This window comes from Oncorhynchus keta, chromosome 19, assembly GCF_023373465.1.
Source record: "Oncorhynchus keta strain PuntledgeMale-10-30-2019 chromosome 19, Oket_V2, whole genome shotgun sequence".
Lineage (NCBI taxonomy): Eukaryota > Metazoa > Chordata > Actinopteri > Salmoniformes > Salmonidae > Oncorhynchus > Oncorhynchus keta.
In genome coordinates, this window is record NC_068439.1 from 57,198,310 (window position 1) to 57,225,783 (window position 27,474).

General features: G+C 41.4%; 1 protein-coding gene across 5 annotated transcripts in view; it reads left to right on the forward strand.

Annotated features, from left to right (window-relative positions):
• The window catches only part of ppp4r4 (protein phosphatase 4, regulatory subunit 4), a 124,936-nt gene that overhangs the window by 33,175 nt on the left and 64,287 nt on the right, over window positions 1-27,474 (forward strand). For 4 of the 5 annotated variants that reach the window (XM_052470848.1, XM_035793976.2, XM_035793977.2 and 1 more), the window contains exons 3-4: window positions 23,473-23,575; window positions 23,787-23,934. In XM_052470848.1, coding sequence (XP_052326808.1) covers window positions 23,814-23,934 — 121 coding nt within the window. In that variant the 5' untranslated portion in view covers window positions 23,473-23,575; window positions 23,787-23,813. Of the gene's footprint in view, window positions 1-4,234; window positions 4,254-23,472; window positions 23,576-23,786; window positions 23,935-27,474 lie in introns of those variants that run through there. The other variant, XM_052470849.1, reaches the window with a different exon arrangement.

A 27,474-nucleotide genomic window follows, 5' to 3' on the forward strand; every position in this document is an offset into this window, starting at 1 on the left:
ATTTAATCCTAGTAAAAAAAAATCCTGTTTTAGGTCAGTTAGGAACACCACTTTATTTTAAGAATGTGAAATGTCAGAATAATAGTAGAGAAATCATTATTTCAGCTTTTATTTATTTCATCACATTCCCAGTGGGTCAGAAGTTTATATACACTCAATTAGTATTTGGTAGCATTGCCTTTGAATTGTTTAACTTTTCAAACGTTTCGGTAGCCTTCCACAAGCTTCCCACAATAAGTTGGGTGAATTTTGGCCTATTCCTCCTGACAGAGCTGGTGTAACTGAGTCAGGTTTGCCTCCTTGAGCGCACACACTTTTTCAGTTCTGCCCACTAATGTTCTATAGGATTGAGGTCAGGGCTTTGTGAAGGCCACTCCAACACCTTGACTTTGCTGTCCTTGAGCCATTTTGCCACATTTTTGGAAGTATGCTTGGGGTCATTGTCCAATTGGAAGACCCATTTGCGACCAAGCTTTAACTTCCTGACTGATGTCTTGAGATGTTGCTTCAATATATCCACGTAATTTTACTTCCTCATGAAGCCATTTATTTTGTGAAGTGCACAAGTCCCTCCTGCAGTAAAGCACCCCCACAACATGATGCTGCCACCCCCGTGCTTCATGGTTGGGATGTTGTTCTTAGGTTTGCAAGCCTCCCCCTTTTTCCTCCAAACATAACGATGGTCATTATGGCAACAGTTCTATTTTTGTTTCATCAGACCAGAGGAAAGTACGATCACTGAGTTTGAAGGTAGGCCTTGAAATACATCCACAGGTGCACCTCCAATAGGCTCATTGACATCATTTGAGTCAATCAGAAGCTTCTAAGGCCATGATATAATTTTCTGGAATTTTCCAAGCTGTTTAAAGGCACAGTCAATTTAGTGTATGTAAACTTCTGACCCATTGGAATTGTGATACAGTGAAATAATCAGTCCGAAAAATGACTTGTGTCATGCACAAAGTAGATGTCCTAACTGACTTGTCAAAACTATAGTTTGTTAACAAGAAATTTGTGGAGTGGTTGAAAAACGAGTTAATGACTCCAACCTAAGTGTATTTGAACTTCCAACTTCAACTGTATGTACTGTCCTAACCCTACTGCAAAATTGCTAAACATAGCAATCCATTCGCAGAGGGCGAATTCATTTAATTATTTTTTATTGACTCTGCAGCAATACTTTGCCCTGACGAGAAAGAGCTGTTTGAACATGTTTCGTTGTCAAGACGAACCGTGACACGGCATGTTGAGGACATCGCAGAGAATATGGAATTTTTTTTATTTATTTATTTATTTTATTTTTTAACCTTTATTTAACCAGGCAAGTCAGTTAAGAACATATTCTTATTTTCAATGACGGCCTGGGAACAGTGGGTTAACTGCCTGTTCAGGGGCAGAACGACAGATTTGTACCTTGTCAGCTCGGGGGTTTGAACTCGCAACCTTACGGTTACTAGTCCAACGCTCTAACCACTAGGCTACGCAGTTGAAACACAAGGTAAAGGATTTCACCTATTTCTCCTTGGTCCTCGATGATAGCAGTGATGCACATGACACGGCGCAGTTGTTGATATTCTTATGAGGCATAACCCCAGACTCTGAAATTACAAAGGTGCAGCCAATGAAGAGCACAACAACAGGGACATATTTATTGGATGAGGATAATGTTAAATGTGTGGCAAAGCTGGGACTGAGTTTTGAAAAGTTATCTAGTGTGACCACTGACTGGTGCCCAAATTTGACAGGAAAAAACGCCTTTTGAAAAGGACACAAGATCAAGGAGCTGAGCTGAATGATACAGTCACTAAAGTGGTAAACTTCATAAGAGCAAAATCTTTAAACCACAGGAAGTTTGTCTTACTGTTGGAAGTGACAGAGTTGGGTCATGCAGTTCTCCCCTACCACACAAACGTAAGAATGGTTCAAATTTTGCCTTCACCGTGGACATCATGGCCCTCATGAATGAACTGAATTCCAAACTACAAGGGAAGTGCCTTTTTGCACATCAGATGTACAGCCTTGTCAAAGCCTTCAAGGGAAAATCAATTCTCCTGACCAGCCAAGTAGAAGCCAACAATCTCACCCACCTTCTGACACCTCCCTATCAGATGACCAGTGGGAGAAGTATATATCGCTGCTACGTGCTTTGAACGGTGAGTTTTCTCATCGTTTTGAGGAAAATGACATGCTGTTGGTTTCCTTTCCTTTCACCATCAATGTGGATAACGCTCCCACTGACCTGTAACTTGAGTTTATCTTCAGTCTGATGCAGTGATTGGAGAACTACTCAAAACAATGTCACTGATGAGGTTCTATGCATCTCTCGATGAACAGGAGTCATGTTTAGAAGATTTTTATACTGTTTGGGTCAACCTATGTATGAGAACAGACATTTTCAGTGATGAATATAACAAGTCAGATCATCTCTCACTGACTCACCTCTTAGCAATCCTGCGCATAGTGACTTCAGAAACTATACCTGACTTCACTGCTCTAGTCAATGCCCATCAGAGACTTCACTCCTCACACTGATTGAGAAGTTTAAATGTAATGTTGAGCTCTTTTTCTTGTGTTTTTGTGCATACCCGTTATTAACAAGAGTTCTGTCCATGGGGCTGAATGTACAGGGTACTTTTCCGTCCGTGTAGTTCACTGCATGTTTAATACTTAAACTACCTACCAAAAATGAGAACATGGATGTGGTTTATTTCTGTCAACACAGTCATACACATGTATAATCCTGTAATATACTTCTGGCCCACGATGGCAACAATATATTCTAATGTGGCCCTCCATGGAAAATAATTGCCCAGGCCTGGTCTATAGCATAGTTTTGTCATTTTGAATAGATCACATCTAGCCTACTTTTTAATTCCAGTAGGCCTTATTCAGTAAAATGCTTAAAAATATATACATCACAAATTCAGCCTACTATAGTGAACAAAAATATAAATGCAACATGCAACAACAATTTTACTGAATTACAATTCATATAAGGAAATCAGTCAATTGAAATAAAGTCATTAGGCCCTAATCTGTGGATTTCACATGACTGGGCAGGGTGCAGCAATGGGTGGGCCTGGGAGAGCCACTTGGCAGCCAGGCCCACCCACTGGGGAGTCAGGCCCTGACAATCAAGAGTTTTTCCACACACAAGTGATTTATTACAGACAGAAATACTCCTCAGTTTCATCAACCGTTCAAGTCGCTGGTCTTGGACAATCCCACAGGTGAAAAAGCCGAATGTGGATGTCCTGGGCTGGCATGGTTAGACGTCGTTTGCGGTTGTGAGGCCGGTTGGATGTACTGCCAAATTCTCTTAAATGACCTTGGAGGCAGCTTATGGTAGAGAAATTCACATTAAATTCTCTGGCAACAGCTCTGGTGGACATTCCTGCAGTAAGCATGCCAATTGCATGCTCCCTAAAAACTTGAGACATCTGTGGCGTTGTGTGACAAAACTACACATTTTAGAGTGGCCTTTTATTGTACCCAGCACAAGGTGCACCTGTGTAACGATCACGCTGTTTAATCAGCTTCTTTATATGCCACACCTGTCAGGTGGATGTATTATCTTGGCAAAGGAGAAATGTTTCACTAGCTCGTTTTTGTGCGTATGGAAAAATTCTGGGATCTTTTATTTCAGTTCATGAAAAATGGGACCAGCTTGATTCTCGTATGGGTTTGTGAATAAACAAGCACAATTACGATACGTGATTTTGAAAAAGTTTGCTTATACGTGCCTATCATGCGACTATCTGCACGCATTGGTGTGTGCATAGAGTGGGTTCGGTTTTTATACCTTAGCACAGGGTTCCCCAACTGGTGACCCGCAGTTGATTTTATTTGTCCCCCTGTGCATTGAGGGGGTCATAAAAGACGGCAGCAAATAAGCAAGGTTTGAAATTGTTTTAGTCAAATGTTATATCTGTTTGGGTTTCTTGCGGTCAATTTCCAATCTACAAATTATTTGTAATTATGTTCTGGCCCCCTGACCATCCACTCCATGCAGGAATTGTCACACACCAGTGTGTCCACTATTGCTCCAGGGATTATGCACAGAGACTAAGACACACTATTGCTGTATTTACACAGTCTTTTGACCAATCACATCAGATCTTTTCACATCAGATCTTTTTCAGATCTGATTGGACAAAATACAAATTAGTGAAAAAAAGATCCAAATTGGGCTGCCCATTTAAATGGAGCCTATTTGCGGCAAGATGTGTGAAGCTTTTACGCTGTTATTTTCGGTAAGGAAAACTGGAAGCATCTACTTAATTGATGTCTGTTTACCCCAAAATCATTATACAATTTGATATGACCACAGGGAAAAATATATATTTTGACTGTATGCTACTACTCAATAATACTTCACAGAAGGTTTGATTGAATGGAGCCCTTAGACTTATTAGCCTAATTAGAGAAATTCCACGAAGTCTCTGGTGTAAGAGAGAAGTGGGAGATTCTCCCCGCTATAGCTACGGCTGCCTGAGACACCACCTGTCCATGGACGTCCTATGGGAAAGGCTATAGAGCGCTGGTCTGGGTCCCAAATGGCACCCTATTCCCTACATAGTGCACTACTTTTTTTTTTACCAGGGTCCACAGGGCTCTTGTCAAAAATAGTGCACTGTATAAGGAGTAGTGTGCCATTTGGAGCACAGCTCTGGAGCCTGCCAGATACAAAGCTGTGGCCAGTAATGCGTAACAACAGACTGCTGCCTGGAGAGAGTGAAGCTTCAGCAGGGTCACAAGTCAGATTCGCTGCAGTGCTTGGCATCTCTCCCCAACTGGCCCTCTGTACTGTCAGGAATTGACCTAACTAAAGCAGTGGAGAATTAGATTTACTTTATCACTGATAGTAAAGGCTGTGCAGTGCATGAAAAATGCAGCTATATTGGAGAACATTGGAAGTTGAATGCTTCTTATGAAACAGTACTTTTATTTATCCCTCCGCCCTCCCCAGCTCACCCCATTCATAAGTCTGCCTTTACCATAGGCCTAAATTATATCACAGTATCATAACAGTAGTTTAGAACAGAATAATGGGCAGGGCTCGGCATTAACCCTTGTCCACGTCCCTAGCCAGGTAAAAAAGTCTGACAAGCAGAATATCAAATAATTACTCCGAATTGGGATCAGAGTGTCCTCTGGAAGCTGTATTGCTGTTCTCCCAATTTCTGTAGAGCGCATCATAGTATAATTGTATGGCACTGATAGGCAGGAGCGGTCTTTCAAATCATTCGCAGTTGCGAGATATGCTTTGGAGATCAAATCACAGAGCTGCATTTATGTTGTTGATATTCCTTGCAAATTAGTGAGTTATTTGCAAAGTTATAGCTGATTTCTTCTCAGCAAACCGGGTTCGTACGGTCATGAAAATCCATCAAAAGGCATGATGTATGCAAATATATATATATATATATATATATATATATATATATCCACAATGCGATAAATTGCCTGAATTGATGCAATAACGATAAATATAATGATACGTTTCTATCATTAATGTGCACCAGTTTTTTGAAGATTATCCTATAAACTACTAGTTTGATCGTTGTAGCCATTAATTGTCCTATAATTTCATTTTTCTTCAAATTCTCCAGTATAGGCTGCTTACCATAATGAACAATAAGTGTCCTTTATGGTCGGTGTCAATCATTTTTGTTTCATCGTCCCAGCTCTCATGTGTGCATCACCTGTGTGTATTATCTATCCTGATGCCCAGTCACTTTACTCATGTACATATCTACCTCAAATACCTTGTACTTCTGCACATTGATCTGGTACTGGTAATCTTTGTACAGTTGAAGTCGGAAGTTTACATACACTTAGGTTGGAGTCATTAACTCGCTTTTCAACCACTCCACAAATTTCTTGTTAACAAACTATAGTTTTGGCAAGTCGGTTAGGACATCTACTTTGTGAATGACACAAGTAATTTTTCCAACAATTGTTTACAGACAGATTATTTCACTTATAATTCACTGTGTCACAATTCCAGTGGGTCAGAAGTTCACATACACTAAGTTGACTGTGCCTTTTAAACAGCCAATTATATCATAGCTTTAGAAGATAATTGACATAATTTGAGACAATTGGAGGTGTACCTGTGGATGTATTTCAAGGCCTACCTTCAAACTCAGTGCCTCCTTGCTTGACATCATTGGAAAATCAAAAGTAATCAGCTAAGACCTCAGCAAAAAATTGTAGACTTCACCCAACTTATTGTGGAAGGCTAACCGAAATGTTTGACCCAAGTTAAACAGTTTAAAAGCAATGCTACCAAGTACTAATTGAGTGTATGTAAACTTCTGACCCACTGGGAATGTGATGAAAGAAATAAAAGCTGAAATAAATCATTCTCTCTACTATTATGTTGTCACGCCCTGACCATAGAGAGCTTTTTATTCTCTATGTTGGTTAGGTCAGGCTGTGACTAGGGTGGGTCATCTTGGTGATTTATTTTTCTATGTTGGCCTGGTATGGTTCCCAATCAGAGGCAGCTGTTTATCGTTGTCTCTGATTGGGGATCATATTTAGACAGCCATTCCCCATTGTGCTTTGTGGGATCTTGACTATGGATAGTTGCTTGTTAGCACTATTGTTAGCTTCACGTTTCTTTTTGAGGTCTATTGTTTTGGTTTTGCTGTGAGTTTCACTTAGAAATAAAAAGATGTGGAACCCAGATCATGCTGCGCTTTGGTCCAGTTATTATGTAGACCGTGACATATTTCACATTCTTAAAATAAAGTGGTGATCCTAACTGACCAAAGACAGGGAATTTTTACTAGGGTTAAATGTCAGGAATTGCGAAAAACTGAGTTTAAATGTATTTGGCTAAGGTTATGTAAACTTCCGACTTCAACTGTATATAGCTCCATTCTTGTGTATTTTATTCCTCTTGTGTTACTGTTTTATGTTTTAAATCTGTATTGTTGGGAAGGGCAGTAAAGTTTCCACGAGTTGTATTCAGCGCATGTGACAAATATATATAGAGAGTGTATGCGAGTGAGCCCAAGGGGAGAGAGAGAAACATAAACCTAACTAGATAGCCAATTGAACACATATTGTGTAGCCTGGCTAGTTATCTCGGTATTTAGCTATGCATGTATTAATATCATTGTCATGTCCGATGTCCTAAAAACCTTCCGCCGGCACTCTTGAATATCCCCAAATTGCCGACATGCAGTTGATGAACGGGTCCTTTCACTGTAAAACTGTAGATTGCACAGTAAAATACCAATCATGTGTTTTACAGAATTAATACTGTGGATTGTATTGCATTATGGGTAAAATGCAGAAAAATACTGTTATTAACTGTAATTGGAAGCCTCCCTTAAATTTATTTTAACATACTGGATTTATTTACAGTAATAGCTTATGCCTACTGTAGATTCACATTTTCAGTTTCAGGGGCCAACCTCATGCTGTCAGGTGAGACGCATGAAGCTCAGACAATCACTCTGGGTGATTTTAAGCGTACCTGGTAAATTATACCATAAATTCCAATTAAATGTTGGTTTAACAATATACACATTTCTGTAAAGAAGTACTGTATTTCAAATGGTACTGTAATTCCACTCCACAGAATACAGTACCCAACAATATTTTTGGAGTGCCAAAACCTTGTGACAACTAGTGGGTGCATAGTATTGTTGTTTCTGTCTCATTAACATATTTTGAGACGTGCCTTGTAGAGGCTACATTTGTTGCACCTGTGAGAGAGTGCTCTTCCAATTGAACTGATATGTGGTAGTAATGTCCAACCAATTACATTTGAATAAAGGACATATTGGAGTGGAAGCAAGCCTCAAATGTTTAATGGCTAAGTAATTGCAATGTCCTTGGTCTGTTTTGCCCTGTAGTCTCTGGATGACTTTTTAAGGCCTTTAAAAGTGCAAGTTATATTAAAATCCTTAAATCTGTCACGTTTAATCTAGAGATAAGTTTGTTGTTTTGAAAGTGTATTGGAAGGTTTTTAGTAGCTAGCTAACTTTTGAGTTTGGATCCCGCAACGCAGTTGGCATCAGTTGCTGAGACTGCTACTCTATGTCCAGTGATCCTGCCGACCAAGGCCGAGTCTGAGGAGCTATTTGGCGTAGCAGCTAGCCTAGCTGCTAGCTAGCTGCCTATCAAGCTTGCAGGGTTTTCTTGAGGGCTTGAACGCAGCCATTTAGCCATTTGTGGCTGGGACTGCGGATTGTCTCGGGTTTGTGGCTGTCCCTGTTGTTCATTGTTGTTTTCAATCTTCCCTGTGACCTCCCTTTTTCTGGAACTGCGAGGAGTAACAGTGTAACCTTCATTGCTAGCTACCATGGCAAAGACCAAATCCAGCGGGAGTACCGTTGAGGACAGTGGTGTCTTTTTATCACAGGTGAAAGATCTATTAAACGAACAGAAAGAGTTCTACAAGCAGTTGTTACATCAACAAGAAAATAGCTTCAAGTGTTTGTCCAAATACTGGTGGATTCAACTAATAAAAGAATGGATGATCTGACCAGAGAGGTCCAGGACCTGAAGAACAGTTTGTAGTTCTCCCAGAGTCAGCTCGATGAGTTGAAACAGGAGAGCGTCAAGATGACAGCAATATGTAGATCATTGAGAGAGGACATCAGTTCTGTTTGTGAGTCCATGATAAAAATGATGGAGAAATCTCGAGGGACAATCAAGGCACATGGTTGTGGACGGAATTGAAGAATCTCCACATGAGACCTGGACGGAGTCTGAGGACAAAGTGAGGGAAAGGATCTTGAAGAAATTGAAGATGGACCACAGGAAGATTGAGGTGGAGCGCACCCACAGGACTGGAAAACCAAACTCAAGTTCCTGAGTTTCAAGGACAAGGTAGCTGTTCTGGAAAGAGCCAAGGACTTGAGAGGAACTTATCTTCCTCAGCAATAATTATCCTGAAGCTGCGCGCCAGAAGACCAAAGAACTTATCCCAGCCATGAAAACTGCCAGAGCTCATGGGGACAGGCCTATTATCCACCCTGCCTCCCAGAAGCCTGGAAGGGATGAGAGAACCAAGCCTATGTGTTCGTAGCTTCAACCCCACAGCACACACACACACACCTATTGATTAATGGACTGCTGAATTTTTTTTTTCTCTTGCTTTGTTTGCTCTTTTCCATATTATGTCTATCTTTGATAATCTCCACATGAAAGGGCCGAAAATAGCTCATATTAATGAGTAGCCTTAGAAATAAGGTTAATGAAATCAACAACTTGCTAACATCAGAACATTCGTATATTAGCAATTTTGAGACTCACTTAGATAATTAATTTGATTATACAGCAGTAGCAATACAAGTGTATAACATCTATAGAAGAGACATACATTATTATGGGGAGGTGTTGCAGTATACAGTGCCTTGCGAAAGTATTCGGACCCCTTGAACTTTGCGACCTTTTGTCACATTTCAGGCTTCAAACATAAAGATGTGAAGAATCAACAACAAGTGGGACACAATCATGAAATGGAACGACATTTATTGGATATTTCAAACTTTTTTAACAAATCAAAAACTGAAAAATTGGGCGTGCAAAATTATTCAGCCCCTTTACTTTCAGTGCAGCAAACTCTCTCCAGAAGTTCAGTGAGGATCTCTGAATGATCCAATGTTGACCTAAATGACTAATGATGATAAATACAATCCACCTGTGTGTAATCAAGTCTCCGTATAAATGCACCTGCACTGTGATAGTCTCAGAGGTCCGTTAAAAGCGCAGAGAGCATCACGAAGAACAAGGAACACACCAGGCAGGTCCGAGATACTGTTGTGAAGAAGTTTAAAGCCGGATTTGGATACAAAAAGATTTCCCAAGCTTTAAACATCCCAAGGAGCACTGTGCAAGCGATAATATTGAAATGGAAGGAGTATCAGACCACTGCAAATCTACCAAGACCTGGCTGTCCCTCTAAACTTTCAGCTCATACAAGGAGAAGACTGATCAGAGATGCAGCCAAGAGGCCCATGATCACACTGGATGAACTGCAGAGATCTACAGCTGAGGTGGGACACTCTGTCCATAGGACAACAATCAGTCGTATATTGCACAAATCGGGCCTTTATGGAAGAGTGGCAAGAAGAAAGCCATTTCTTAAAGATTTCCATAAAAAGTGTTGTTTAAAGTTTGCCACAAGCCACCTGGGAGACACACCAAACATGTGGAAGAAGGTGCTCTGGTCAGATGAAACCAAAATTTAACTTTTTGGCAACAATGCAAAACGTTATGTTTGGCGTAAAAGCAACACAGCGCATCACCCTGAACACACCATCCCCACTGTCAAACATGGTGGTGGCAGCATCATGGTTTGGGCCTGATTTTCTTCAGCAGGGACAGGGAAGATGGTTAAAATTGATGGGAAGATGGATGGAGCCAAATACAGGACCATTCTGGAAGAAAACCTGATGGAGTCTGCAAAAGACCTGAGACTGGGACGAAGATTTGTCTTCCAACAAGACAATGATCCAAAACATAAAGCAAAATCTACAATGGAATGGTTCATAAATAAACATATCCAGGTGTTAGAATGGCCAAGTCAAAGTCCAGACCTGAATCCAATCGAGAATCTGTGGAAAGAACTGAAAACTGCTGTTCACATGCTCTCCATCCAACCTCACTGAGCTCGAGCTGTTTTGCAAGGAGGAATGGGAAAATATTTCAGTCTCTCGATGTGCAAAACTGATAGACATACCCCAAGCGACTTACAGCTGTAATCGCAGCAAAAGGTGGCGCTACAAAGTATTAACTTAAGGGGGCTGAATAATTTTGCATGCCCAATTTTTCAGTTTTTGATTTGTTAAAAACGTTTGAAATATCCAATAAATGTCGTTCCACTTCATGATTGTGTCCCAGTTGTTGTCGATTCTTCACAAAAAAATACAGTTTTATATCTATGTTTGAAGCCTGAAATGTGGCAAAAGGTCGCAAAGTTCAAGGGGGCCGAATACTTTCGCAAGGCACTGTATATTCAGAGCCATATCCCTGTAATGCTTAGAGAAGATCTTATGTCAAGTGTTATTGAAGTGTTGTGGTTGCAGGTTCACTTGACACATCTAAAGCCTTTTCTTTTGGGGTGTTGCTATAGACCACCAAGTGCTAACAGTCAGTAGCTAAATAATATGTGTGAAATGCTTTATAGTGTATGTGATGTAAACAGAGAGGTCTACTTTCTTGGGGACCTGAATATTGACTGTTTTTCATCAAGCTGTCCACTCAGAGGAATCTTCTCACTGTAACCAGTGCCTGTAATCTGGTTCAGGTTATTAATCAAACACTACAGGAACAAGATCATCCATATGTATCAATCACATTTTTACTAATACTGTATCCGTACTCATTGGATGCAGTGATCAAAATATAGTGTCTATATCCAGGAACGCCTAAGTTCCAAATGCTGGGCCTAAAATAGTGTATGAGATCATACAAAATATTTTGCTGTGCCTCTTATGTGGAGGATGTAAAAAATGTGTTGGTCAGATATTGTTAATAAGGATTGGCTGTGTTGGCTACACATCTGACTGGCTGACTTGCTGCAAATTTGAGAAATGATGTGACTAAACTCAACAGAAAAAAATAAACTACATTATGAACCCAAGATCAATGATATAAAGAATTGATGAACAAAAACACTTGAGTACTTTAAATTATGGGAAGAAAGACACATTCAAATCTATCTTTCATTGAATCAGATGGCTTATTCATCAAAACTATTTGATGTTGCCAATTATTTGAATGATTGCTTCATTGACATAGTTGGCAAACTTATGCAGGAAATGCCAACAATGAACAGTGAGCCATCGTATTCATGCATAAAAAAAATAATGAAAGAAAAGCATTGCAAGTTAGAATTGTGTAAAGTCAGTGTGGGAGAGGTGGAAAAGTTATTGTTCAATAATGACAAACCTCCTGGCATTGACAACTTGGATGGAAAGCTACTGAGGGTGTTAGCTGACTCTATAGCCACTCCTATCTGTCATATATTTAATCTGAGCCTAGAGGAAAGTCTTTGTCCTGAAGTCTGGAGGGAAGCCAAAATAATTCCGCTACCCAAGAGTGTTAAAGCAGCCTTTACTGGATCTAACAGCAGATCTATCAGTTTGCTGCCAGCTCTTAGCAAACAGCATTAAACTGGCAGCAGAGTTGCCAGCCAATTACTGTAATTGTGTAATTTCTTATTGTAAAGCAACATTACAGTATTTACCTGGCAACTCTGCTGCCAGTATAATGCTGTACATTTACAGGGAAAAGTTTTATAGTGTTAATAAACCAATTGCACATACTCCTATTGTAAAACCGCCTCTCAAGTGCTCATTATTGGGAGTTGAGAAATAAGTCTGTCAAAATTACATGAACAATTTTGAATGTCAATGTAAAAACATATTCTTAGAGTAGCCTAATTGGCAAATAACTCCCATGCTGTCAACGGATCTTCCCTGAAACCTGCATATTTTAGCCTTACAAGTTTATAGATAAGCATGTCTTGGTTTTCTTGAATGAGGAAATTATTTTATGTATTTGGTTGTAATTGTAAATTATGAATCCAGGAAGCCATTTCCTGAAATGCACACATACATACCCAAAACATAGAAACTGGGGAATGTAACATTAACAATAGATGGAATGCAATTTACTCCACTGGGGTAATAACTTTTTGACCCTCCCAACCTCTGCAGATGACCTTTGTGCCTCTTATCTGCCTCATTCTCTCTCTCTCTCTCTCTCTCTCTCGCGCGCTTTCTCTCTCTCTCTCTCGCGTGCTTTCTCTCTCTCTCTCTCTCTCGCATGCTTTCTCCCTCTCTCTCGCGCGCGCTTTCTCCCTCTGTCTCTGCTCTTTTTTCCCTGCTGGAGGATTAGGCGATGCCTAGGCATGAAAGGAATAGTCATGCTTTTTATCCCTGCCCAAGAGTTTAGAGAAGAATGGATTTGCCTGGTCACTAGAACTGCGTCAATAAATGTGTATGGTTGACATCAAGGATGGCACAGTGAGCGCATTGTTGCCTTTTAGTGCACAGCTTCCTCTTCATCACATTCAGACAGCGCTTTGAAAAGTGATAGCCCCCAAGAGTTAGCGCGAGCCTGTGAGGCAGCAATAGACTGACGCGAAGAGAGTGCGCAATCTCACGCTAACCTCAGCCAGACCTGAGGTGTCAATCTCACAACACACACACACAGCATGTCATAAAAGGGCCTAGCCGTTCAACCTCCCCTCTCCGTGTCTTGCGCATTCCAATCAGTTTTTAGCACTTATGCTCAATATGCGCAGCTATTGGAAAATGGCGCCGGAGGAGATGGCTGCCGTTTTATGGTCTCCTAACCAATTGTGCAATGTGTTTTTTTCGCAATATTTGTACATTATTTTGTACATAATGTTTCTGCAACCATATCTTACGGCAGAAAAGAGCTTCTAGATATCAGGACAGTGATCACTCACCTCGGATTAGACAGAGATTTTTTCAACAACAACAGCAAGCAGGACTCACACGATATTCTCCAAACACCCCACAGGGCAGACCTCCAAATTATTCGCAAAAGGAAGCGACGCAGAGGAAGAAGAGCCAGATGCCTCATCTGGACCCGCAGAAGGCAACTAGGAAAGCTGCCGTTACCGTAAATATTACTCGCCAACGTGCAATCATTGGACAATAAACTAGACGAGGTACGATCACGAATATCCTACCAATGGGACATCAAAAACTGTAATATCCTATGTTTCACGGAATCGTGGCTGAATGAAGACATGGATATTCAGCTAGCGGGATACACGCTGCACCGGCAGGATAGAACAGCACACTCCGGTAAGACGAGGGGGGTGGGCGATCTGTGCATATTTGTAAACAACAGCTGGTGCACGAAATCTAAGGAAGTCTCTAGATTTTGCTCGCCTGAAGTCGAGTATATTATGATAAATTGCAGGCCACACTACTTGCCTAGAGAGTTCTCAGCTATACTCTTCGTGGCTGTTTATTTACCACCACAAACAGATACGGGCACTAAGACCGCACTCAGCCAGCTGCATAAGGAAATAAGCAAACAGGAAACTACTCACCCAGAGGCGGCGCTCCTAGTGGCCAGAGACTTTAATCCAGGGAAACAAATCAGTTCTACCAAATCTCTATCAACATGTTAAATGTGCAACCAGAGCGGAAGAAATTCTAGATCACCTGTACTCCACACACAGAGACGCGTACAAAGCTCTCCCTCGCCCTCCATTTGGTAAATCTGACCACAACTCTATCCTCCTGATTCCGGCTTACAAGCAAAAATTAAAGCAGGAAGCACCAGTGACTCAGTCTATAAAAAAAAATGGTCAGATAAAGCAGATGCTAAACTACAGGACTGTTTTGCTATCACAGACTGGAAACATGTTCCGTGATTCTTCCGATGACATTGAGGAATACACCACATCAGTCACTGGCTTTTCACTCAAGTGCATTGAGGACATCGTCCCCACAGTGACTGTACATACATACCCCAACCAGAAGCCATGGATTACAGGCAACATTCGCACTGAGCTAAAGGGTAGAGCTGCCGCTTTCAAGGTGCGGGACTCTAACCCAGAAGCTTACAAGAAATCCGGCTATGCCCTGCGACGAACCATCAAACAGTCATAGCCTCAATACAGGGCTAAGATTGAATCATACTACACCGGCTCCGACGCTCGTCGGATGTGGCAGGGCTTGCAAACTATTACAGACTACAAAGGGAAGCACAGCCACGAGCTACCCAGTGACACTAGCCTACCAGATGAGCTAAATCACTTCTATGCTCGCTTCGAGGCAAGCAACGTTGAGGCATGCATAAGAGCATCAGCTGTTCCGGACGACTGTGATCACACTCTCCGTAGCCGACGTGAGTAAGACCTTTAAACAGGTCAGCATTCACAAGGCTGCGGGGCCAGACGGATTACCAGGACGTGTGCTCCGGGCATGTGCTGGCCATCTGGCAGGTGTCTTCACTGACATTTTCAACATGTCCCTGATTGAGTCTGTAATAACAACATGCTTCAAGCAGACCACCATAGTCTCTGTGCCCAAGAACACAAATGCAACCTGCCTAAATGACTACAGACCCGTCGCACTCACGTCCATAGCCATGAAGTGCTTTGAAAGGCTGGTCATGGCTCACATCAACACCATTATCCCAGAAACCCTAGACCCACTCCAATTTGCATACCGCCCAAACAGATCCACAGATGATGCAATCTCTATTGCACTCCATACTGCCCTTTCCCACCTCGACAAAAGGAACACCTACGTGAGAATGCTATTCATTGACGACAGCTCAGCGTTCAACACCATTGTACCCTCAAAGCTCATCACTAAGCCAAGGAACCTGGGACTAAACACCTCCCTCTGCAACTGGATCCTGGACTTCCTGACGGGCCACCCCCAGGTGGTGAGGGTAGGTAGCAGCAACACATCTGCCACGCTGATCCTCAACACTGGAGCTCCCCAGGGGTGCATGCTCAGTCCCCTCCTGTACTCCCTGTTCACCCACGATTGCATGGACAGGCACAACCCCCAACACCATCATTACGTTTGCTGACGACACAACAGTGGTAGGCCTGATCACCGACAACGACGAGACAGCCTATAAGGAGGAGGTCAGAGACCTGGCCGGGTGGTGCCAGAATAACAACCTATCCCTCAACGTAACCAAGACTAAGGAGATGGTTGTGGACTACAGGAAATGGAGCACCGAGCACGTTCCCATTCTCATCGACGGGGCTATCGTGGAGCAGGTTGAGAGCTTCAAGTTCCTTGGTGTCCACATCACCAACAAACTAGAATGGTCCAAACACACCAAGACAGTCGTGAAGAGGGCACGCCTATTCCCCCTCAGAAAACTAAAAAGATTTGGCAGGGGTCCTGAGATCCTCAAAAGGTTCTACAGCTGCACCATCGAGAGCATCCTGACCTGTTTCATCACTGCCTGGTACGGAAATTGCTCAGCCTCCGACCGCAAGGCACTTCAGAGGGTAGTGCGTACGGCCCAGTACATCACTGGGGCAAAGCTGCCTGCCATCCAGGACCTCTACACCAGGTGGTGTCAGATGAAGGCCCTGAAAATTGTCAAAGACCCCAGCCACCCCAGTCATAGACTGCTCTCTCTACTACTGCATAGCAAGCAGTACCGGAGTGCCAAGTCTAGGACAAAAAGGCTTCTCAACGGTTTTTACCCCCAAGCCATAAGACAGGTAACCAAATGGTTACCCGGACTATTTGTATTGGGTTCCCCCTTCCCAACCCCTATTTTACGCTGCTGCTACTCTCTGTTTATCTTATATGCATAATCACTTTAACTATACATTCATGTACATACTACCTCAATTGGCCTGACCAACCAGTGCTCCCGCACATTGGCTAACCAGGCTACCTGCATTGTGTCCCACCACCCACCACCCTCCACCCGCAAACCCCTCTTTTACGCTACTGCTACTCTCTGTTCATCATATATGCATAGTCACTTTAACCATACCCACATGTACAGACTACCTCAATAAGCCTGACTAACCGGTGTCTGTATATAGCGTTGCTACTGTTATTTTCAAATGTCTTTTTGCTGTTGTTTTATTTCTTTACTTACACACACACACACACACACACACACACACACACACACACACACACACCTTTTTCTTTCGCACTATTGGTTAGAGCCTGTAAGTAAGCATTTCACTGTAAGGTCTACCTACACCTGTTGTATTTGGCACACATGACAAAATACACTTTGATTTTATTTGAACTAATGGCCAACTTTTTAACTCCAACTATCCATTCCTCAGTCACAGTTCCTTAATATGAAGCCTTGGGAAGTGGGGGTTAACGATAGGTCAGTAAAGTACATCAAAGTGCCATAGTTCGAACAGATCCTGCGAGAAAGCAACTGTTTATCGATTCCCAAAAAGTGAACTTTGGTGTGTTGACTGTAACAGGACTGCTACACTGCAAGTCTAACTTGTACAGAGTGTGAGACGATCCCATTCATTTCTATTAAACTTGGGCGTAAGCAGCATGACTCTGTGAGAGGCTCGCGCTGCTCAGTGTAAAATTTTGCTCAGGTTTCATTTTCAAGAATTCAATGCACGCGCCTCACGCCGAATACACTTGATCAAGTGGCGCTTAAGCTCTGCTCACTCCGGAGAAAGTGACAAGTCCGCTGGAAGTCAGTTGTCAGTTTGATTACATGGTTTTGTCATATGGAGACATGTCAGTATTGTTGATGATTTTAAGAATTAGGTGTGTATGATAATGTCATATGGGTGCCTATGCTGTTGCTAATAGGCTACGTGCCTTTTAACCATAGGCTTGATGCTGTAGACAAATTACATGAGACACTAGCCTATTTAGGCAGTCTTTTTGTTTTGTTGTGCATGTCTGTGTTTGCGTATATTCCTCTATGTTTGTATGGGTCCATCATGTCAGTAAATGACTGGTTTGTGCAATACTTTATGTAGGGTAGATTGTTCCCTTCAAAGCTATCAAACTACTAATTTACCAAGGGTCATGCATTGATTTTTCTCTATTAAAATACTACAACAACTAGGTGCAAGTTGACACCCTGGTTCGATTCCAGACTGTATCACAACCGGCTGTGATTGGGAGTACCATAGGGCGGCGCACAATTGGCCCAGCGTCGTCCGGGTTTGGCCGGTGTAGGCCGTCATTGTAAATGAGAATCTGTTCTTAACTGACTTGCCTAGTTAAATAAAAATACATGAATAAGTTTACCTACTAACCCCTCGTTGACATTAGACTACATTTGAATTTACATGCATTAATCACATTGACTGTATCTGTGGATCATTAGTTGATTTAGTAGATCAAGTTATTCAAACAAAGTGTTTGGCTTGTTAGCGTGCTTATTGCAGTGCTTAGGTTGACTCTTCATGTAGATGGATGTTGGGTGTTGGCAAAGCTTTCCCTTTGTTTTTCCAATTTTATGTTTTCATGGCCTGTGGACTGTGTCATAGTAACCTGTGGGGAGACAATGACTAAGAAGCTCTGTGAATTCTCTCTCATGCTCTCTCTCGCTTTCAATTCAATTCAAGGGATTTATTGGCATGGGAAACATGTTTATATTGCCAATGCAAGTGGAAATGATACTAAACAAAAGTGAAATAAACTAACAGTAAACATTACACTCACAAATGTACATTTTTTAAAATTTCAAATGTATTATGGTTATATATGTATGGTTTTGTAACAATGTGCAAATAGTTTAAGTAAGAAAGGGAAAATAAATCTCTCTCTCTTCCTCCCCCATTTGTTTTCTACATGCAGGGCCAGTATTGTATTATAAGTATTGTAGGATCTCAGGGCGGACACTCTAATTACAAAGCCACTAGAAAAACCAAGCCACACTCTATTGATCCCTTTAGCTGGACTGAGGAATGTCATGGGGGGCTGGCAAAAAAGGTGTGACCGATATTAGCGACGCACAATATATCGGCCTTCATATTGCTATATTTCTATGCTGATATTGTGGGACAATCATTTTTAGGCCTATATTGTTGCCTAAACCAAATGTGATGTCCACTCATGTCCCAAAATAAAAACATCCCACAAATGTTCTGCCCCCATTGTGTAACTTTTACAAAGTGTCAAAAAATTACAGTAAAAATTGTAGCTGCGATCATGATCATCAAGGCCAAAAATATTTGACCAGAATTTTCGTGTTGGTGCATCCTTATGCCTACTAGTCCGAAAAGAGGTGTCTTTGTTTTAGCGATGATATGCCACTTACTGTAGGCTTATATGGTTAACACAACTCAAAACGGGTCTTCCATTTTACAGTCTTTCCCCCTTCTGTTAAAATAGCTGCAAGAATATTCACCCGGGGCAGGGCCCGAAGCCTACCTCCATTTGTCAAATGTAACCCAAGTCCGCCTTGCATTGCTCATTCAGCAGTCAAGCCTAATTACAAATGTGCGTGTGTCTTTTTACTTTCTGAAGGGCTTCCAGGTGTATCGTTATAGGGCCCCAGAGCACACCGAAGAGATCAAAGCGCTGCCCTACGGGCGTCAGCTCCTGTTACCCCATGCGCTCAGCTCCTGCCCTTTAATTGATTAAGTCATTCTCATGCCGACCCCCCACCCCAGATCGCGTATGGTACCGCAAAGTGCTATCCTGCCTCCACCTTTTGAAACACTACATAAACAGCACTAAATCTCCAGGCTCTGGACAATACAGTCCCCACAATCAACAACCTCAACAGCCGCTACCACATTTCTCTCTGTCCCAAATGTCACCCTATTCCCTATATAGTGCACTACTTTTTACCAGGGCGCATAAGCGTGCCAATCCAGGATGCATCCACTATTTCATATTGCTAGTGTAGGTCGGAGCCGGGACAGCCGGCAAGGCTGTTCCCTGTTCCCGCCTCGTTATTAACTACCCCTCTGCCAACAAGGCCACTCGACAAAAGTCTATTCTTGAAGGTAATGAATACTTGTCTAGAGTATATTATTTAGAGCGACACAGCAAAGGAGAGAGGCTGACGCACAGAGAGAGACATTATAGTTTCGAACAAGTGTGGATCATCCTTATTTGGCCCATATAGATTAATTATCCAAATCTGTTTTTGGTTCAATAGCATATTTAAAATAATTCACCTTCCTTGCTGATCAGTTTGCACTATCGGATCAAAATTTGTATTAATTAGTATAATCACCCGTTTTGAGTTTCTTTGCCCATGACAAAAATATATTTTTCCCTCTGTCCTTTTTCCTCCCAATCTCATCTATATTTGTAGAATGAGTTTCCTGTAAACAATAGATATATTCTTTCTCTTTTAGCCATGTAAAAATGTATAGTCTTTTTTTGACCTGCAAAGCCATTACAATTATAACTTGCTTTACTAATTTTCCCACTTACCATAATGATACCCAAGTTCAATTAAACTAAAATAAGTCCAACCTTGTGTTAAGTCCACATAGTCCACGGTTCCATACGGCATGAATATTTTAAAAAATAAAATAATTTTAAATATTTTTTTTAATTTTTCATGCCAAAAAAATACAAATAAAATGTTTTTGTAAAAAACAAATGAATCCATATTTGTACAGTGTAATGCGGTGCAAATATGTATCGGGGATTACTTCAACAGGAGGTAGCTATCACTCATAGCCAAGTTGTAATCTACTAGTCCTTGAACATTTTGGTTGTTTACCTATAATTTATCCACCACTAGACAAACATTATTCTTCTCTGCTCAGAGCCCTTTGAAAGTGGGGTACAGGGCACGTCGTCTTTCCACTATTTCATGAGTAAATTGTTCATTAATAGAGAATGGGGTGTTCTTCAAATCCCAACCCTGTTGGAACAAGGCAATTTTCATTTTGTAGTGGTTTAGCATAGCTACGATCGGGCGGGGCCTTCACTCTCCTCTGCCACTGAAACGGTGAGCTCTTTGAAAATCAATTGTTTCCACCTGTTCGTCCGTCATCTTGAGATTACGTTTCATGAACACTGATTTTTTCCCTCTGTTGACTGATAGTTTTCGTCCTCCTTTATTCCCATTATAACAATATTATTTTTCATACTTCTGCACTTTAGATCAAGTAATTAGGATTTCATTGTTTTATTATAATACTGTAGCCTCTCTGTGGTGTCTTTAAGGGAGTTCATGGTAGTTTTCAATATCTTATTTTACGCTCGTATTTCTTCCATCATTTTATTACTGTAATAAATTCCTGTTTTTAAGGCCTCAACCTCCCCCAGTAGCCCAGGCAATATATCCTTTTTTTTTTTTAAACTGCTCGCTCATGCTTGTAAGCAATCTTCTGGAGACATAGTTGTAAAACCTTCCCCCTCCAATGTTAAATTAGGAATTTTAGATGCTGCTTTCCTCCTGTTTCGCTCACAGAACTCGGCGAAACATAGTCAGACTCTGCTGGTTTTTTTTGCAGGAAGGTTGTCCTCCGCATTAGGAACGTGCTGGCTTCACTACAACATGTTAGCTTCTGTGTTATCTGAGACAATTGGCTAGTTACTTTTGCCCCGTGTTACTTTCGTCCCGGTTCTCCCCGAGCTAACAGGATCAATGAGCTTGAAATCGATCAGCTCACTGGTGGTGTGTGAGATGAATCCAATCTCTTATAGCCTCATGGTCTCATTAGCCTGATCCAAGATCTATATTTCTAGTGGATAGACAATATGGTTAATCAGAAAATAGCCTAATTAGTGGGAAGAAAACATCTAAACAACAATGCTATCACATCAAAGCAACTCTGCAACTCTGCAACTTCACCTATTGACTTTGAACAACATTTGAACATTTAAAGCAAATATACGGTGCCTAGTGAGTCTACACACCCCTAGCACTGTTTTTCAAATTTTTGCTGCCTTCAAAGTAAATCTAAAACAAGATTAAATTAGATTTTCTTTCTGCAGATCTACACAACCAACCCCACATCCTCAATGTATCACATCTAAATGTATCACAAGTGCATCTTGTTATGGGTATGCTTGTCATTGGCAAAGGCTATGGAGTGTTTCAGGATAAAAAAACATTAACTAAATAGAGCTAAGCACAGGCAAATACCAGAGGAAAACCTGGTTCAGTCGGCTTTCCAATAGACGCTGGGAGACAAATTCACCTTTCAGCAGGACAATAACCTAAAACAAAGGCCAAATCTACACTGGAATTGCTTACCAAGACCACATTGAATATTCCTGAGTGGCCTAGTTACAGTTTTGACTTAAATCAGCTTGCAAATTTATGGCAAGACTTGAAAATGGCTTTCTAGCAATGATCAACAACCAACTTAACAGAGCTTGAAGAATTTAAAAAATTAAATAATAATGTGCGAATATTGTACATTTCAGGTGTTCAAAGCTCTTAGAGACTTACTCAGAAAGACTCACAGCTGTAATCGTAGCCGAAGGTGATTCTATGTCATTTTCAATAAATTTGCACAAATTTCTAAAATCAAGTATTCACTATGTTATTATGAGGTATTGTGTGTAGATGGATGAGAATATATATTTTAAACTCCATTTTGAATTCAGGCTGTAACAACACAGTGTGGAATAAATCAAGGGGTATGAATACTTACTGAAGGCATTGTTTTTGTCAAAATTGCTCAAGCTCAGTAAATGCGGTTGGGAATCATTGATGAACAACAATATTCAAAGCTTGTGTCTAATCATCAAGCACATTTAAGTCAGGACAGGGACTAGACCACACAGGAACACTAAACACCTTGGTGTGTCTTTGGCATTAGCATTTGTGTCATTGTCCCGCTGAAAAATAAAACTCTACGTATGATATAAATGGTCAGCAGCGTGTCGCTTTGGTGGTGCCATCTTCCACACCTAACAAAAGAGTCCCAAGTTTAGCTCTGATTGAGAAAAATAAACAAAGCTAATAATATATAATAAAATAATACTAACATAAACTAATACCTTATCAATACAATTGTTTTCTAGGTGGACAGCATCAAAGCTAGGGTTGCAAATCCAGAAAGTTCCCAGGTTTCCCAAAAAGTGACCGAAATTTGGGGAAAGTGGATGGAATGTTGCGACCCTAATTTAAGCTTTTTTATTGATTACTATTTGAATTTCAGTTCACTTCCTGTATTGACTGGACATGAAATGAATTGACTGCCAATCAAATCAAATTGTATTCATCACGTGCCCAATACAACAGGTGCAGAGCTTACAGTGAAATGCTTACTTACAAGCTCTTTCCCAACGATGCAGCGTTAGATAAGAAAAAGAACACGATAAATAAAAACACAAGAATGAAGCTATATACAATGATTACCAATACCATATACGTAGGAATGAACTTGTTTATTTAATTCTTATTTTACCTGCTAATTTGACTGAGAACAAATTCTCATTTAAAGCAACAACCGAGGGAATAGTTACAGGGGAGATTAATGAGACAATTGGATGCTGGGGATGATTAGGTGGCCATGAGGGCCAGATCAAGAATTTAACCAGGACTGCAGGGTTAACACCCCTACTCTTAAGATTGGTACCATGGGATCTTTAGTGACCACAGAGAGTCAGGACATCCCATCCTACTGCCCTGGGATATTTTTTTCTTTGACCAGAGGAAAAAGTGCCTCCTACTGGCTCTCCAACACCACTTCCAGCAGCATCTGGTCTCCCATCCAGGGACCAACCCTACTTAGCTTCAGAGCTACGCCAGTAGTGTGCAGCAGGGTGGTATGCTGCTAAACCAGCAGTGAGCTGCAGGGTGGTATGCTGCTAGCTGTAAAGTTGTATGCTGCTGGCATCAGGATAGATAATAATAAGAGTAAAAAGTAGCAGCATCGTATATGGTGGGTGTATGTATGTGTCAGTGTGTGTGTATGTGTGTTAGCAAAGTATTAATTGATGAACACTGTTTGTGTACTGTATGGTTGCATTCACCCCCAATTCTTACAAGAAATGTAACATGCTTGCTATAGCTGTGCTCTGTTCTTTGGTTGTCTTTCTCCAGCTCAGGTCAGGATGTCCAGAGAGCCAGTGTAATCATCAACCTGCCAAACCTGGTGCGTCAAAATCCAGCAGAGACCTTCCGACGGGTAGTGCCAAAAGTTCGGGTGGGCCAATATTCATATTAACCACTGTACTGTTGTAAAACCGACATTTTATGACTGAATAGAAACATTAACTAATAACAAATGTCCATGAAATTATAATTATTCCTTTTTGGTGTGTCTTGTGACTACATGTCCATAGTAACAAATGATCAATTAACCTCTTCACTCCTAACCCTTCCCCACTTCTAAACCCTCTCGCCCTCTGACACAGGAAGTACTGCACGTAGCCGGGGCAGACATGCAGCTAGCGGCGGCAGGCTCCTTCCTGACCTTGCTCCAGGATGACATTGTCCTCATCCAGACGCACACCCACTCCATCCTACAGATCGTTTTACTTAACCTGGACCACCGGGACACAGGTCAGCATGGTTCTTATAAGCATAACATAAGAGATGTCATAAGAAGTCGTGATGATAATAACTTATGACAGGCTACCACAACTGATTCGACAAGATCATGGCAGGAAGTTAAAGTTGTCTTCAACGTGTCATTAGCATGGCATTAGTAAGCAAATAACTTATGCCAAACCAGACTGATTTGACAAAAACCAAGGCAGTAAGGTCTGGCGATGTCAGCCTTTGTCCTATCGTGATTATGTACCCATAAAACATAAAATGGTATCGCCCCTAATATAACTGTTTGGCCATAATGACCATCGTTATGTTTGGAGGAAAAAGGGGGAGGCTTGCAAGCCGAAGAAAACCATCCCAACCGTGAAGCACGGGGGTGGCAAGCATCATGTTGTTGGGGTGCTTTACTGCAGGAGGAACTGGTGCACTTCACAAAATAGTCGGCATCATGAGGCAGGAAAATTATGTGGATATATTGAAGGAACATCAAGACATCAGTCAACAAAACTAAGGAGATGATTGTGGACTTCAGGAAACAGCAGAGGGAACACCCCCCTATCCACATCGATGGAACAGTAGTGGAGAGGGTAGTAAGTTTTAAGTTCCTCGGCATACACATCACAGACAAACTGAATTGGTCCACTCACACAGACAGCATCGTGAAGAAGGCGCAGCAGCGCCTCTTCAACCTCAGAAGGCTGAAGAAATTCGGCTTGTCACCAAAAGCACTCACAAACTTCTACAGATGCACAATCGAGAGCATCCTGGCGGGCTGTATCACCGCCTGGTACGGCAACTGCTCCGCCCACAACCGTAAGCCTCTCCAGAGGGTAGTGAGGTCTGCACAACGCATCACCGGGGGCAAACTACCTGCCCTCCAGGACACCTACACCACCCGATGTTACAGGAAGGCCATAAAGATCATCAAGGACATCAACCACCCGAGCCACTGCCTGTTCACCCCGCTATCATCCAGAAGGCGAGGTCAGTACAGGTGCATCAAAGCTGGGACAGAGAGACTGAAAAACAGCTTCTATCTCAAGGCCATCAGAATGTTAAACAGCCACCACTAACATTGAGTGGCTGCTGCCAACACACTGACACTGACTCAACTCCAGCCACTTTAATAATGGGAATTGATGGGAAATGATGTAAAATATATCACTAGCCACTTTAAACAATGCTACCTAATATAATGTTACATACCCTACATTATTAATCTCATATGCATATGTATATACTGTACTCTATATCATCTACTTACATCCTTATGTAATACATGTATCACTAGCCACTTTAACTATGCCACTTTGTTTACATACTCATCTCATATGTATATACTGTACTCGATACCATCTACTTTATCTTGCCTATGCTGCTCTGTACCATCACTCATTCATATATCTTTATGTACATATTCTTTATCCCCTTACACTGTGTATAAGACAGTAGTTTTGGAATTGTTAGTTAGATTACTTGTTGGTTATTACTGCATTGTCAGAACTAGAAGCACAAGCATTTCGCTACACTCGCATTAACATCTGCTAACCATGTGTATGTGACAAATAAAATTTGATTTGATTTGAGGATGATAAAAGCTTGGTCGTAAATGGGTCTTCCAAATGGACAATGACCACAAGCATACTTTCAAAGTTGTGGCAAAATGGCTTAAGGACAACAAAGTCAAGGTATTGGAGTGGCCATCACAAAGCCCTGACCTCAATCTTATAGACAATTTGTGGGCAGAACTGAAGAAGTGTGTGTGTGAGCAAGGAGGCCTACATACCTGACTCAGTTACACCAGCTCTGTCAGGAGGAATGGGCCAAAATTTACCCAATTTATTGTGGGAAGCCTGTGGTAGGCTACCCGAAACATTTGACCCAAGTTAAACTATTTAAAGGCAATGCTACCAAATACTAATTGAGTGAAATAAATAATTGTCTCTTCTATTATTCTGACATTTCACATTCTTAAAATAAAGTGGTGGTCCTAACTGACCTAAGACAGGGAATTTTTACTGCGATTAAATGTCAGGAATTGTGAGAATCTGAGTTTAAATGTATTTGGTTAAGGTGTATGTAAACTTCCGACTTCAACTGTATGCATAATTGGTTAAAATAACACGATGCACAGGCCTCCCGAGTGGCGCAGCAGTCTAAGGCACTGCATCACAGTGCTAGCTGTGTCACTACAGATCCTGGTTCAATTCCAGGCTGTGTCGTAGCCGGCCGGGACCTGCAGACCCACGAGGCGGTGCACAATTTGCCCAGCGCCGTCGGGGTTAGGTGAGGGTTTGATTGCCCGGGATGTACTTGTCTTATCATGCTCTAACGACTTCTGTGGCGGGCCGGGCTCATGCACGCTGACATGGTCACCAGGTGTACGGTGTTTCTTCTGACACATTGGTGCAGCTGGCTTCCGCGGGCATTGTGTCAAGAAGCAGTGCTGCTTGGTGGGGTCATGTTTCGGCAAGGCTCTCGACCTTTGCCTCTCCCGAGTCCGTATTGGAGTTGCAGCGATGGGACAAGACTGTAACTACCAATTTGGGTACCTGGAAATTGGGGTACAAAAATAAATAATAATGATTTAAAACAGAATACATATTTTACAAATACAACTACAAAAAATATCAGACGATGCATGGATTTCCACCTAAATAGACATACCCAAACGTAAACATTTTTCATGAGGTGGCCATAAACACTAACTGCTACATTTGCATAGTTTTTGAAAGGTCTGGAGCTCACCTTTCTGGTAAAAATATATGTATATAAATTGCTGAAGCTCAAGAACTTAATGTAGTACAAATAGTAGGAAAATATGGAGAATCATGTATTTTTTTCCTATTCAACAAAAGTCTTGAAATTACTGAAATCCTTTCTAAATGTAGTAACAACGAAATTATAAATGACTTATACGAAATGTGATATCTTATACTATGTGTAAAATAAATATGGTCATATTTAGTACAATATTGGCACTATTTAATATAACTGCAGACAGAGAATTTTCTCCTAAACGTCCACTGAGCAGCACAGAGACACCGTTTAAATGTGTGCATACTCGTTAATTCAGCTTTAAGCACAAAGTGGTTTTGTCCATCTGTGACCAAGAGAAAGTGGTCTTGTTCAATTCTATTACGTTATTTACTTAGGTTGAGAGATCTAATTGCTGCTGAGAATATCACGGCGAGATTAAACTAGTATTGTTGCATCTACTAGATTCTCCCGTTTATTATGCACTATTGCAAGCGAAGCTGTAAGTTTCACAGACACAGGGAATCGTTCCTTTATCTGGATAGGCCCGGAAATGTGACACGTCCCTATGCAAATGTGGGGTCTGATACCTGACTCTTCAAGTCATCCCCACTGGGAGAGTGGGAGCAGAGAGATGGGGCTTTCTTGCACTATAAGACACATGACCCTACGATGTTCACAGAGCGCTTTGTACATCCAAACCAGTCCAGAACCACTCAAAGCCCCCTAAATAGGGGACTTAACATCTAAGCGGAATCATAATAACCAAATGTAGCCTATTAATTGCTGAAT